This window comes from Silurus aristotelis (assembly GCF_946808225.1).
Source record: "Silurus aristotelis genome assembly, chromosome: 25".
Taxonomy (NCBI): Eukaryota; Metazoa; Chordata; class Actinopteri; order Siluriformes; family Siluridae; genus Silurus; species Silurus aristotelis.
The window spans coordinates 4,387,018-4,400,780 of record NC_139598.1 but is presented as its reverse complement, the minus strand read 5'-3'; the positions used below and the strand labels follow the sequence as shown (position 1 = coordinate 4,400,780).

Here is a 13,763-nt window from a genome sequence, read left to right as displayed (position 1 = left end):
TTCCATTCATTAAGTAGGAGGAGCTTCCATCGGTGGTTAAGTTTCTCACTGATTCTGAAAATAATCAGAACAGTCAGTAGAAGATAAGTTGAACGTGGTTTGAGTTGGGTCACTGGCTTTCTTTTGACTATGTGGTATGTCGAAACAATCCTTAAAATTTACTTAAATCATGGATTGTCCAAATCCGAATTCCAAATCCGTCAGCCATTCATTTTGGAGCTAATTGAGCTAATTTTGAGCTAAGATGAGCAGAAACATCGGCTGACAGAAAGATTGGGAACCGTTGACAAAAATCACAGATAAAGATCATAATGTATGTTGAGTTCATGACCAATGAGGAAGTGCTGGTGCTTAGCTGGTAACACTGATAAGTCTATAAAAATCATACAAATGTTTGACTGCTTGCTCATAAAATATCAGCGCAAAAGCCAAAAAAACAAAAACAATGATGGAAGCATAACACTGTCAAATCCATTCACATGTAACAATAAATCAGAATGATGCAGAATTAGGCAAAAATGTTCAGCTGAGAAACATGATCTTCATCCAACATGATTCATAGTCAAAGAAGTAAAAAGGTGGGCTTTTGGTTGATTTTTAACTGTCAATCACAACCAAATAATGGATTTGCACCTGGTTCCACCAAACATCCATAAGACTATGCAGAACATTTGACAGAAACATAATACAATTTCAGAAACCTTATGTTTATTATTATTAAAAAAATCACAACCCAGACATTTTTTGCGATATTCATACATTGGCACCTTTAATGTTGAGTCAGATCAGACAGATCAGACCAGCGGGGAGAGAATTAAAAAAGAGGGAAAGAGATATCCAGGATTCAAAGACTATTATCTTCTGACTGAGACACTTGGAACCTTTTTATACTTTCAATTCACTTAGGGGCTTTTTTTTGACATGCTCTCTGGGAGATACTGTAGATCGAGAAATAGTAGAAGAACACAAGAGATAGAGGGGGTGGGGGGTGGGGGTGCTGGTTTCTGAGAAAGACCTGAATGGGAAAGCAAGAAATACACTAGCACATACAGTACATCCAAAAAGTATTCACAGCACTTCACTTTTTCCACATTTTGTTATGTTACAGCCAAATTAAATTTAATGATTTATTTTTTCAAAATTCATTTAACAATAACCCACAATGGCAACGTAAAAAAAATACGTTTGTTTGAAAAAAGAAATCTCGTTTTCGGTACAGGGCTTTTTTGTTTAGTAAACCTGTACCCAGTGCAATCCTTTTTACGTACGGAACAGATTTAAAATATGAGTTTCCTCAGGAACGTATTAAATGGCGGACCACAAGTTCCAAATGTTGATGATAAAAATAATAAGCTGCGTTAACAAAAAAAAAACACAAGCTATTTTGTGTTTTGCATTTCTTCCCCCTAACCGTACCAAAAATCTCCTTTCACACACATACTTACACATAGACATACTCAGAAGCGATTGCTATGTCTTAGACGTGTTCTCACCTGAGTGCCACTAATTTTCAGTTTGATTATGACTTCATTCCAGCCAACAGATGGAGGATAAAAGAAATAAACACCAAGCTGTTAAATGGATAAAACTCAGACAGATGCAAACATGCTACATATGGTACGGTGTTATGTATCTGTTTCTTCCCTGTGTATTTTTATCTCAGGAATAAAACCTCAATGAACCATGCTGTTCTCGGCCAGATGTGAAGCACTGTTACTGCTACCACTCCAAAATGGTTTCTCAACCACCAGGCATTTTAAACTGTTTTTCCGATTATAGTTACATAAAATTTTAGGGAAAGTCGGTTTCTGTTATCACTTCTGTTATTACAGGTTAGAATAGCTGTTAGAATAGTTAGCATCGCTGTACACAGTTGATCCTTCACCAGATTGTCTGGTTACATTCAGTGTAAAATGAATACAACTGATATCATTTAGTTTGTTAACCAAGAAACCTAAAGGCTGACAAAGTTACAGCTTTACCTTCTTATATAAAGATTCAATCCTAAACTGAAATGTAAACCTAAGTGTTTACAGTGTAATAATAAATAATATTAAGTAATATTGCTTTACAGCCAAAAAATATATATTTATTAATGAAAATGACAAGGGGGAAAGTTCTTATACCCTAATGCTACCTTGAGAAGAAGGTTTCTATCTCAACACATCTTCAGTAAAGGTTGTGAGTTCTCCATACACACACTTACATTGACATTTATGGCATTAGACAGACGCCCTGATCCAGAGTGACCTAAAATGATGTCATTTATACCCCTGAGCAGGTGAAGCTCAAGGGCCCAGCAATGGCAGCATTGTGCTACTGGAATCTAAACTTACTCACTCAACCCTCTGATCAAAAGTCCATGATCTAAAACACCAAGCTTCTACTTTACCGGATCTACTTCTACACTTTAACTGTCTGCTCAATTTAAGCCATTTGGTGTGGCTATGGTTTAAACCAGCACACTGAAAATCTTTGAACACTTCATTTCTTTATTTATGCAAAATTAGTTCAAATTATCATTAGAAGATACCGGGTAGTTGAAAATCTAACATGTACCCACAAACCCAAACGCTACTTCAGACCAAGCGGTATTTCAGTGGTTAAGAGTTTGGACTAATAAACAGAAGGTTGTGAGTTCAAATCCCAACATGTCTGGGCTTTTAGCTAAATACATTTGGAAGAAACGTTCATCCAGAAAATTGTTTGATTTATGCAAATGACTAGTTGGGGTTTAAGAGCAATGCTTAATGGCCCAACAAAAACCCAGACATTAGGGATGCACAAGCCAGTGCACTCTTAGTGCCGGTCACAAGCCCGGATAAATGGGGAGGGTTGAGTTAGGAAGGGCATCCAGTGTAAAACATGTGCCTGATCAAACATGCGGATCACGAATACGGACGATCCGCTGTGGCGACCCCTAATGTGAGAAGCCGAAAGAAAGTTATGCTTAATGGCCCAACAAAGGTTGCCACAATGCAATCAAGCATCTGTGAACATTCTGGACAAACAAATCAGATCAGTGAAGGACACATTTTACACCAGGATCTGTTGCAAACCTCTTGGTGCCATATATACACTTTCAGGGGTCTTGTTAAATCCATGCCTCAGTGGGTTCGAGCTGTTTTAGTGGTACAATGGGGATTACACAATGTATATAAATGTAAATTATATAATTATTTTCAATGAATTAATATCATGAATGCTCAATTCATATCTATAACAGATGTTAAATCAAAAGTGACATGATCAGACTAGGGTTTTTTATGCCCCATCAAATGTTGGACTGACTGGATGTATTGTAATTACAGCAAAGTGTGATGTGTTGGGTATCACTGAAATGCATTCAAATTTCAATAGGTAACAGCAAATTTCCTTAAAACGACCTCAGCATAAAGCATAAAGACCTGAGTGCAGAATTTACCCAGATGTTTCCATCCTGATGGTAGGGCTTCCAGTTCCTGCCCGTGTCACTGTAGAGCAGCCGATAGCGTGTGGTCCAATCTGAGCTGCTGTATCGACCCTGAGTTGCGACAGCGGTCACCTGCTTCCTGCTGCCCAGGTCCACCTGCAGCCACGGGTAATGATCGGTGTCCAGAGGAGACCAGCCTCCAGCACCTACACACCAGAAAACAGAAAACTCAGATAACATCTGGTCTAACTATGATCCAGACATTCAAAAATTCAAGCTTGATGTTGATTTTGTTTCTGGTATCTATATATAAAACATTCCTGGGATATTCTACACCTTCTCAGTTGTTGGCATCACTTCAGGGCTAAATTACAAAGCAGCAGTAGCCGTGTGTTGTATTTAAGTGGTTTGTATTGTGGATTCTATAGAGGTTTGGGTTGAAAAGGTGCCATTTTTCCTGATCATGAGCAGCTGCTGCTACAATTTTGATACAATCTGTTTGTAACCCACTTTTTTTTTCATTAAAGTCAGTAGGTACAAGAAAAACAAGCTATTTTAACACTGTTTGAATACAAATATAGTCTCTACGTATGTGTAGTACACCGCTATCCTTTCTTCACTATATTCAATTGTGTAGCTATACATCAACAGCCCACACACCACCAGCACCATTTAATTATTCAATAGTCGTTGTTTTGTTCGCTCAGATCTCTCTTCTCTAATTCCTGTCACATCGAGTTAATTCTTGATGAGGTCATGCCCTACATCGATACTTTGCATACCTGTCAAACGTTGGCAGTCAGATTAAGGTTGGCAATGCCTGAGACATGACTGACATACAGTAAATTTGTGGAATCCATGATGAATCAAAGACGAAGTTAGTCACGTGTGAAATCACTACGCAAAAAAGAGGCTACATTTTGTTTTGCAGAATTTACGCCCCAAAGATTTCATTCTTGCACGCTAGCTACATACTTCCAACTTTAAACTGTTATATCCAATCTATCTATCTATCTATCTATCTGTCTGTCTGTCTGTCTGTCTGTCTGTCTGTCCGTCCGTCCGTCCGTCCGTCCGTCCGTCCGTCCGTCCGTCCGTCCGTCCGTCCACATGTTAGAAAGCAAAAAGAGAAAGATGTTAAAATGGATGAAATACAAAAAAATCTATATATTTTTTTAATACACTTGTATATCTAAGAAAAAATGTGTAAAGACAGACTCCTTTATCAGGGCAAAAACAGTAATTAACAGTGACAAAGTGCTTGATAAGCTGTGACGTATTCCTCAGTGGTATTTAATGTCTGATGCTATTACAGAATCATTATTTGGAATCTGGCTTCAACAGGATAAACAGAATTGATCGCTAGATAGAGAGGATTTGGGGATCTTTAAGAAACAAAAAGCCACCTTAAAAAGAAGTGTATACAAGTGTATACATATGGAGCTGAAACATGATAAGCTGGTCTGGTTGACCTAAAATGTAGACCTTAAGAGAAAGGCTTAACAGTTACATAGTGAGAATAGAAGGATTAGTAAAAGGAAGAAGAGATGAGAGGATTGCCAGGGTGGGGTGGGGATACTCTGCTGAAATCCGCTACAGAGACTGAGGTTCTGATAAGGTAAGGTAAGGGAAATAAAAGAATGCATCTTAAAGGAGAAAGAAGGCAAATCAGTGAAGAGAAAAAGATGTTAAAATGATTTCAAGCCTCAGTCCTTTCCAATACAATAACTGAAAGTAAGTGGATCTGGCATTAATCCTGGAAACACTGATTCCGAGATGGGAATGGACCATGGGAATTCAACAAAGCTCAAGAAAATCCCAAGAAGGACCTGGAAGGTCACATGAAATTTACCATGCAATACCACTCCTCGTGTCTTTGTCTTAATTTCGCCTTATTTAATTAATTTTAAATAGTAGAAAAGGTTAGGCAAAGGGACAAGACTGGTAATCTACATTTTATAAATCAAACAATGCATTGAACCATCAAATGTAAAATATCAATGATAGCCCACCATTTCCAGGAGTATGACCTTGCAAAAACATCTATGCTGTTTACATGGGACGTGTAGTTTTATTTTTTCCCCAGTCATTCAGAGAAACACCAGATAATTGTGTCTCTGAGGTCATGTATTAGGAAGAAAGCTGATAGGGCTTTTAACCAAAGGTCGGCTTTTTGACTTGTGTAAAAGGAACACAGAAGTACACACTGTATGGGAGTTTTTTTTACCCCCTGGTTTGTAACTAAACAATGAAGAGCTCTCTAGTAGATGGAAAGTTTCTTTTTTGCAGAATGTGAGAAATTATGAAGTGTTAACGTAAATATGGATTGGACAATTTAATTAAATATACACAGACCAGGCAAAAACATTATGACATAATACCATTATGAGTGGTCAACAGAATAAGACTTATTATCATCCTGGCACCTGTTAGTGGGTGGGATTTATTAGGCAACAAGTGAAAAATCCAAGCAAGCTAGTTTGAGAAGGGCTAGAGTGTGATGGCTAGACGACTGGGTCAGATCTTCAAAACTGCAGCTTGTGGGATGTTTTCGGTCTGCAGTGGACAGTATCTATCAAAAGTGGTCTAAGGAAGAAACAGGGTCAGGGTCACGGGCGGCCGAGGATCATTGATGCACGTGGGGAGGCTGGTCCATGTAGTCCGATCCAATATGACTTCTGTAGCTTAAACTGCTGAAGAAGTTCATGCTGTTTATGCTCAACAGGTCAGGACTGTTTTGGCAGCTAAAGGGGGACCAACATGATATTAAGAAAATGGTCATAAAGTTATGCCTGATCTGTGTACTTTTAAATGTTAACCTGAGCAGCTATTTTTGGGATTCACAGCAGAAAATGACCTACCTAACATTAAAACAGTATCTTTTAAAAGAAGACACTATGAGCTTTACAAACCATGATCCAGAGTTTATAATGTTTAAAAAGATTTTTTTTTAAGTAGATGATAAATGGCCTTGAAAACATTTCTACCTCACTAAATGTTTTTTTTTTATTTCATATACAAATACATGAAATCAGTCCTTGAACAATCCAGAAAATGGTTTGAAATCCATGTCTGGATGAAAATACCATGAAAAATGAGATCCTTGCAAACATTTTTCTCAGAATAGTCTGGTCCTTTTTTCCCTCCTCCTGTTTGAGAAAAATCAGCCAGATAATCGAATGAACTGAAAGGTTCTCCAAACTATTTTGGTCACTCTACATATGTGTGCTTCTGTTCCCTATTCTGTCTTACTTTCCGATGAAAATAGATATAGACATTCATTCTTGTCCACATTATTCTTAAAAATCACAATTTTGAGAAAGCTTTCCAAGCCTAAGCTAAAATAACTCGTTGGTTTTGATGCGAATAAACATAAAAGTGTATTTAAAACAAGGAAGAATATGAGTAAAGAAGTCAAATTGTTTGTATAGCCTATAAATGCCATTTTCCCTTGGTAACATCCTGAGGGGGATTTAATTCACTACAGAGAATGAAAAATAAAATGAAGTGCAGGGATCACTGGGTTTGTGCATCTTATTAATACTCCAATCTCATGCACAGCCACATTTCTATTCAGCGGAGACTTCGTTCTTGGGCTGAATTCTGAGCGCTGCCATCAAACACCCCCCCCCCCCCCCCCCGACCACCAACTTCAACCCAATCCCCCACCCTTCCTCTCATTAGCTTCCCACTGGCTCCCCTGATCATCTGTACCCGGTCCTCCAATCTCACTACCTTGCCATTTCCAGCTGTGAAGGACAAACAGGTTTACATTCGACAGGGATTTGACCTTTTCCTCTCTGTCTCCACCTCAATGATGAGCTAGTGCTAAACAGATGCCTCCATCTCTCCTGAATAGGAATACTGTAGGAGCATGATGAGCGAATGAAAAGTGAGAACTGCCAGGACATTTGATAGAAAACTAATACTAATTCTACTTTTTTACAACGTCTAATGGAAATGTTTAATTTCCCAGTATAAGGAAGGGTTAATAATCCAATCAGAATGGCAATTTTGTTCTAATCATTTGTTCAGCTTTTGGTATATAGTAGTTATTATACATTTATAGTGTTCATTATGCACTAGATGGCAATAGGAATGTGGACATCTGGCCTTCACATTAGTAAGTCTTGATTATAATTCCATGGTTATAACAAGTATAAACAAGGAGATTTTTTTTGAATTTTTTTGTGGGGTTAAGGCCAGGGCTTTGCGCAGAACACGGGTTATTATATCTTTATGTAGATAGTGTTGTGCATAGGGGCAGTGTCATGCTGGGCCAGGTTTTGGATGTTGTAGTTCTAGTAATGATAAATTGTAATGCTACAGCATATGACATTCCACACAAGTGTGCACAAATCGGTGGCCAGAAGTGTATGTTCCTTTCATTTCCTATTTATAAAGAAAATTATAACAGGGCAAACTGAAAACTGTGTATAGTAACATCTGTTTATAAAACATTTAAAATAGGGACAAATGTATGCATGCAATTAAATGCAATGTCCCAATGAAAAATATATAAATATACCTTTTTGTTAATGCATTTAAAAAACTGCTCTTAGAATTATTCAGTTACAGACCAAGAGTTTGAATTACTGTTCACATTAAACATCACAATGGGAGAAAAGTGTGATCTCTGTGACTTTAACTGCAGCATGTTTTTTTTTTTATTTAATATTAGCTGACAGATGGGCTGGTTTGCGTATTTCAAAACTCTCCTGGGAGTTTCACATGGCAGTCTCTAAAGTTTACACAGAAAAGTGGAAAAAACTACCAAAAATGACATTGTGGCTGGAAACACCTTGGATATAAGAAAAATCTGGGGAAAAAAAAGCCAGAACAATTTAATCTGCAATAAAGTGTACCGTAATTAATAGAGTATAATGACTCTTTACAGCCGTGGTGAACAGCATTGCAAATTAATGTGCAAGAATTTAAACCTTGAGGTGAATGGATTCATCAGGCTGCTCTCCTTTTAGCTAAGAAAAAGAATTTGATTCGATGATGAACTTGGATTTACCGAAACTGGACAGAAGACAGGAAAAAGTCCATGAGATTTTCAATGCTTCAGTGGTTTATTTTGGGTGAGCCTGTGCTCCTGGATTTTTCCACACCAGTGATTTTTGTCTGAAATAAATCACTATAAACATGATACCGAACTGTGCAGTATAAATCCTAGTTTTGCTGATTTCGAGCAGAAACATGTATCTGGCATGCGCATTTCTGTAAAACCCTTCATCATTCTTTTCTGATGTTGCATGTTTTAGTGTAGCTAATGAGCCTGTCTTGGTAATGTCATCAGGGATTGAATATGTTTGATAAAAGGACATGTTTCTGCCAGGCTGAGACTGTGACAGGCTGTTTGCTCGTCTGCGATGAAAACTATCAAACTACCCTCGGGTTCCATCAAATCAGAACTTAATGGCTTTCCAGCGTTTGTTTTCCTGACAGCCGAGGCAAATTTTCTACAACAGGAGTCAACAAAAGTGATGCCAATACATATAACAAAACTTCTTTAACCTTCATTCATTTTTTTTTCTCCCGCTTATCCGATCCGGGTCACGGGGGCAGCAGTCTAAGCAGGCCCCCACCTGCTGCCCAATCCTCACAGCACCGTCCCTTACGGTCCCTCCTGCAGGTGGTGAGTCCACGGAAAGGCGGCCCCACGTCACTCCAACGTCACGGACCTTGATATTTCCCTCGTAAGGGACCCCCGGAGCATAGAGGGTTAAGGGCCTTGCCCAAGAGTGTCAGCTTGGCGATACCGGGGCTTGAACCCCAGACCTTCCGATCGGCAACCCAGCGCCTTAACCGCTAGAGCCACCACTCTCCCTCTTCAACCTGATTATGAAATTCATGGGTACCATGCATACATGCCTATTTGGAAAGGGAAATAATAATCCTGCCGATATTGTGATGCGCTGGAGAGAAGGGGAATGAAAGTCAGTAGGAGCGTCTACGTACCTGGGATCAACAGTGCAAAGAAATGAATAGTAGTAGTAGTAGTAGTAGGTAGGACGTTTTGAAAATGAGGTGAGAGAGGTGTGATTGGCTTGGTCATGTGCAGAGGAGGGACATGGGGTATATGAGTAGAAGAATGCAGAAGGTGGAGCTGGCAGGAAAAAGGAAAAAAGGGAAAGGCCAAGGAGGAGGTCTATAGATGTGGTGAGGGAAGATATGCAGGTTGTTGGTTTAAAAGAAGCAGATAAGAAGGACAGAGTGGTATGGAGATGGTCAGGGTGGTATACAGCGGAAAGAAAAATAAGAAATCTACAAAGTAGTGTGATGGTGTGCATTGTGTCACTGGGCTCCAACAAAATAATGAAAATTGTATGTTCCCAATAAATATTTCCACAAAGTCCACATTCATGCAAGTTAGATTTAGGTGCATTACATCTGTAGTGTTAGAGATACTGTCAGGTCAGTAGTTTGGATTTTGACTGACAAAATGTAAAAACATGTAGAAATCATACAAATGTAACCATAATTCCTTATATAACAAATAACCCAGCCATTAGGGGGGCACAAGTCAGTGTACTCTTAGTGCCGGTCCCAAGCCCGGGTAAATGGGGAGGGTTGCGTTAGGAAGGGCATCCAGCGTAAAACATGTGCCAAATCAAATATGCGGATCACAAATGAGAATTTCATACCGGATCGGTCGAGGCCCGGGTTAACAACGACCGCCACAGGTATCGTTAGCCGACAGGGTACCGGTGGAAATTGGGCTACTGTTGGCCGAAGGAGGAGAAGGAGAGGAGGAAGGCGTCTACAGAGACGGCAGGAAAAGGAGCAGTGTAGGAGAGTAGAGGTTCGGGTTGGTACTTTAAATGTTGGTACTATGTCGGGTAAAGGGAGAGAGATAGCTGATATGATGGAGAGGAAAAAGGTAGATGTGTTGTGTGTTCAGGAGACCAAGTGGAAAGGGAGTAAGGCCAGGAACATTGGAGGTGGGTTTAAACTGTTTTATCATGGTGTGGATGGGAAGAGAAATGGTGTAGGGGTGATTCTGAAAGAAGCATACAGTAAGAGTGTAGTGGAGGTGAAGAGAGTTTCTGATAGGGTGATGATCGTGAAGGTGGAAGTTGAAGGGATGATGATAAATGTCATCAGTGCCTATGCTCCACAAGTTGGCTGTGAGATGGAGGAGAAAGAAAGATTCTGGAGTGAATTAGATGAAGTGGTAGATGGTGTACCTAGGAAAGAACGATTGGTGATTTGGGCAGACTTTAATGGGCATGTAGGTGAAGGGAACAGAGGTGATGAGGAGGTGATGGGTAGGTATGGTTTTAAGGAGAGGAATGTGGAAGGGCAGATGGTGGTAGATTTTGCTAAAAGGATGGAAATGGCAGTGGTGACCACGTATTTTAAGAAGAAGGAGGATCATAGGGTGACGTATAAGAGTGGAGGAAGGTGCACACAGGTGGATTATCTTCTGTGTAGGAGATGCAACCTGAAGGAGATTGGAGACTGTAAGGTGTTGGCAGGGGACAGTGTAGCTAGACAGCATCGGATGGTGGTCTGTAGGATGGTTTTGGAGGCGAAGAAGAAGAGGAGGAAAGTAAGGTTTGAAAGAAGAATAAGATGGTGGAAACTGAAGGAGGAAGAGTGTAGTGTGAGGTTCAGGGAAGAGGTCAGACAGGGGCTTGGTGGTGGTGAAGAGGTGCCGGATGATTGGGCAACTACTGCAGGAGTGATGAGGGAGGCAGCTAGAAAAGTACTTGGTGTGACATCTGGAAATAGAAAGCAAGACAAGGAGACGTGGTGGTGGAATGAGGAAGTGCAGGAGAGCATTAGGGGAAAGAGATTGGCAAAACAGAAGTGGGATCGACAGAGTGATGAGAAGAGTAGGCAGGAGTACAAGGAGATGCGGCAGCAGGTTAAAAGGGATGTGGCGAAAGCCAAGGAAAAGGCATATGAGGAGCTGTATAAGAGGTTGGACACTAAGGAAGGAGAAAAGGATTTATACCGATTGGCCAAGCAGAGGGACCGAGCTGGGAAGGATGTACTGCAAGTTAGAGCAATAAAGGATGGAGAGGGAAATGTGTTGACTAGTGAGGAGAGTGTGTTGAGAAGATGGAGGGAGTATTTTGAGCAGCTGATGAATGAGGAAAATTAGAGAGAGAGAAGGTTGGAGGATGTGGAGTTGGTGAAGCAGGATGTAGATAGGATTAGTAAGGAGGAAGTGAGAGCAGCGATTAAGAGGATGAAGAATGGAAAGTCGGTTGGACCAGATGACATACCGGTAGAAGCGTTTAGATGTTTAGGAGAGATGGCAGTGGAGTTTTTAACCAGATTGTTTAACAGGATTCTGGAAGGGGAGAGGATGCCTGAGGAATGGAGAAGGAGTGTGCTGGTACCGATCTTTAAGCATAAGGGAGATGTGCAGACCTGCAGTAACTACAGGGGAATTAAGTTGATCAGTCACACCATGAAGTTATGGGAAAGAGTAGTGGAAGCCAGGCTGAGAGAAGAGGTGACCATCTGTGAGCAACAGTATGGTTTCATGCCGAGGAAGAGCACCACAGATGCCTTATTTGCTTTGAGGATGTTGATGGAGAAGTATAGAGAAGGACAGAAGGAGCTGCATTGTGTATTTGTGGATTTAGAGAAAGCGTACGACAGGGTGCCGAGAGAGGAGTTGTGGTATTGTATGAGGAAGTCAGGTGTGTCAGAGAAGTATGTGAGGGTGGTGCAGGACATGTATGAGGACAGTGTGACGGCAGTAAAGTGTGCAGTAGGTACGACAGACTGGTTCAGGGTGAAGGTTGGACTGCATCAAGGATCGGCCCTGAGCCCTTTCCTGTTTGCAGTGGTGATGGACAGGTTGACGGACGAGGTCAGACAGGAGTCTCCCTGGACTATGATGTTTGCAGATGATATTGTGATTTGTGGTGAGAGTAGAGAGCAGGTTGAGAAGAGCCTGGAGAGGTGGAGATATGCGCTGGAGAGAAGGGGAATGAAAGTCAGTAGGAGTAAGACAGAGTACATGTGTGTGAATGAGAGGGAGGGCAGTGGAGTGATGCGGTTGCAGGGAGAAGAGGTGGAGAAGGTGGAGGAGTTCAGGTACCTGGGGTCAACAGTGCAAAGTAATGGAGAGTGTGTTAGGGAAGTAAAGAAAAGAGTGCAGGCAGGGTGGAGTGGGTGGAGAAGAGTGACAGGAGTGATTTGTGATAGAAGAGTATCTGCAAGAATGAAAGGGAAAGTTTATAGGACTGTGGTGAGACCTGCGATGTTGTATGGATTAGAGACAGTGGCATTGAGTAAAAAACAGGAGGTGGAGCTGGAGGTAGCAGAGCTGAAGATGTTGAGGTTTTCGTTGGGAGTGACGAGGATGGACAAGATTAGAAATGAGTTTATTAGAGGGACAGCACATGTAGGATGTTTTGGTGACAAGGTGAGGAAGGCGAGATTGAGATGGTTTGGACATGTGCAGAGAAGGGACATGAATTATATTGGTAGAAAAATGCTGAAGATGGAGCCACCAGGTAGGAGGAAAAGAGGAAGGCCAAGGAGGAGGTTCATGGATGTGGTGAGGGAAGACATGCAGGTAGTTGGTGTAAAAGAGGCAGATATAGAGGACAGGGTGGTATGGAGACGGATGATCCGCTGTGGCGACCCCTAATGGGAGCAGCCGAAAGAAGAAGAAGAATTCCTTATATAACAAATAGAAAATAGCAAAGTATAGAAAGTAGTTGACAAAAAAGCAGCATGATGTAGCCAGACATGAATCATGTTACCCACCACTATGTATTATTTTCCATGAAAATCCTGACGTGTTTTGATAGGACCAAAGAGCCACTCCATCCAGAAGACATAAAAATACCAAACACGTGTATAGCTTGGTGGTTGTCAGCATGGATGTGTTTTTCAGGCCTCTTACCTCCTCTCCTGTTCAGTTTGGCATATTCAGGTGTGTAGCCGGTGGTGAACACAGACGAGCTGCTGAAGGCACTATGGGATAGAGGAGTGGCCAGTGCTTCATCACATTTCTCTAAAGAAAATACAATGACAAACAAGAGATTATTGTTATTATTAATATTATCATTGTTATTTTTATTATTAATAATGGTGGAAAAACCCAAACCATGTACTTGATTAAAAATAGAGATAAAATCAGTAAAATATGACGCCAGTTAAAGTAAAAGTGCTTCTTTTAAACGTTCATTTGAGTAAAAATACACATGTATTTTCCTTCATATGTACTTAAGTATTCAAAGTACTATGATTTATTATGGCTACAATGTTGTGAAACGATTCTAAAGTTCTATTATTAGAATGATATAGAGCCCAAAACCTTCTTTTCATCAACTGAAAAAAAAATTGCGTAAATTCCTTTCCAAATGTTCTGCCT

At 40.5% G+C, this 13,763-nt stretch overlaps 1 protein-coding gene across 1 annotated transcript in view; it reads right to left on the bottom strand.

The window, feature by feature from the left end:
• LOC310719980 (contactin-associated protein-like 2) overlaps positions 1 to 13,763 on the bottom strand; it is a 132,483-nt gene that overhangs the window by 72,927 nt on the left and 45,793 nt on the right. Inside the window, exons 2-3 of the mRNA XM_083530207.1 lie at positions 13,293 to 13,403; positions 3,425 to 3,618 (exon numbers count right to left, since the gene is read on the bottom strand). Coding sequence (XP_083386333.1) covers positions 3,425 to 3,618; positions 13,293 to 13,403 — 305 coding nt within the window. The remainder of the gene's footprint in view (positions 1 to 3,424; positions 3,619 to 13,292; positions 13,404 to 13,763) is intronic.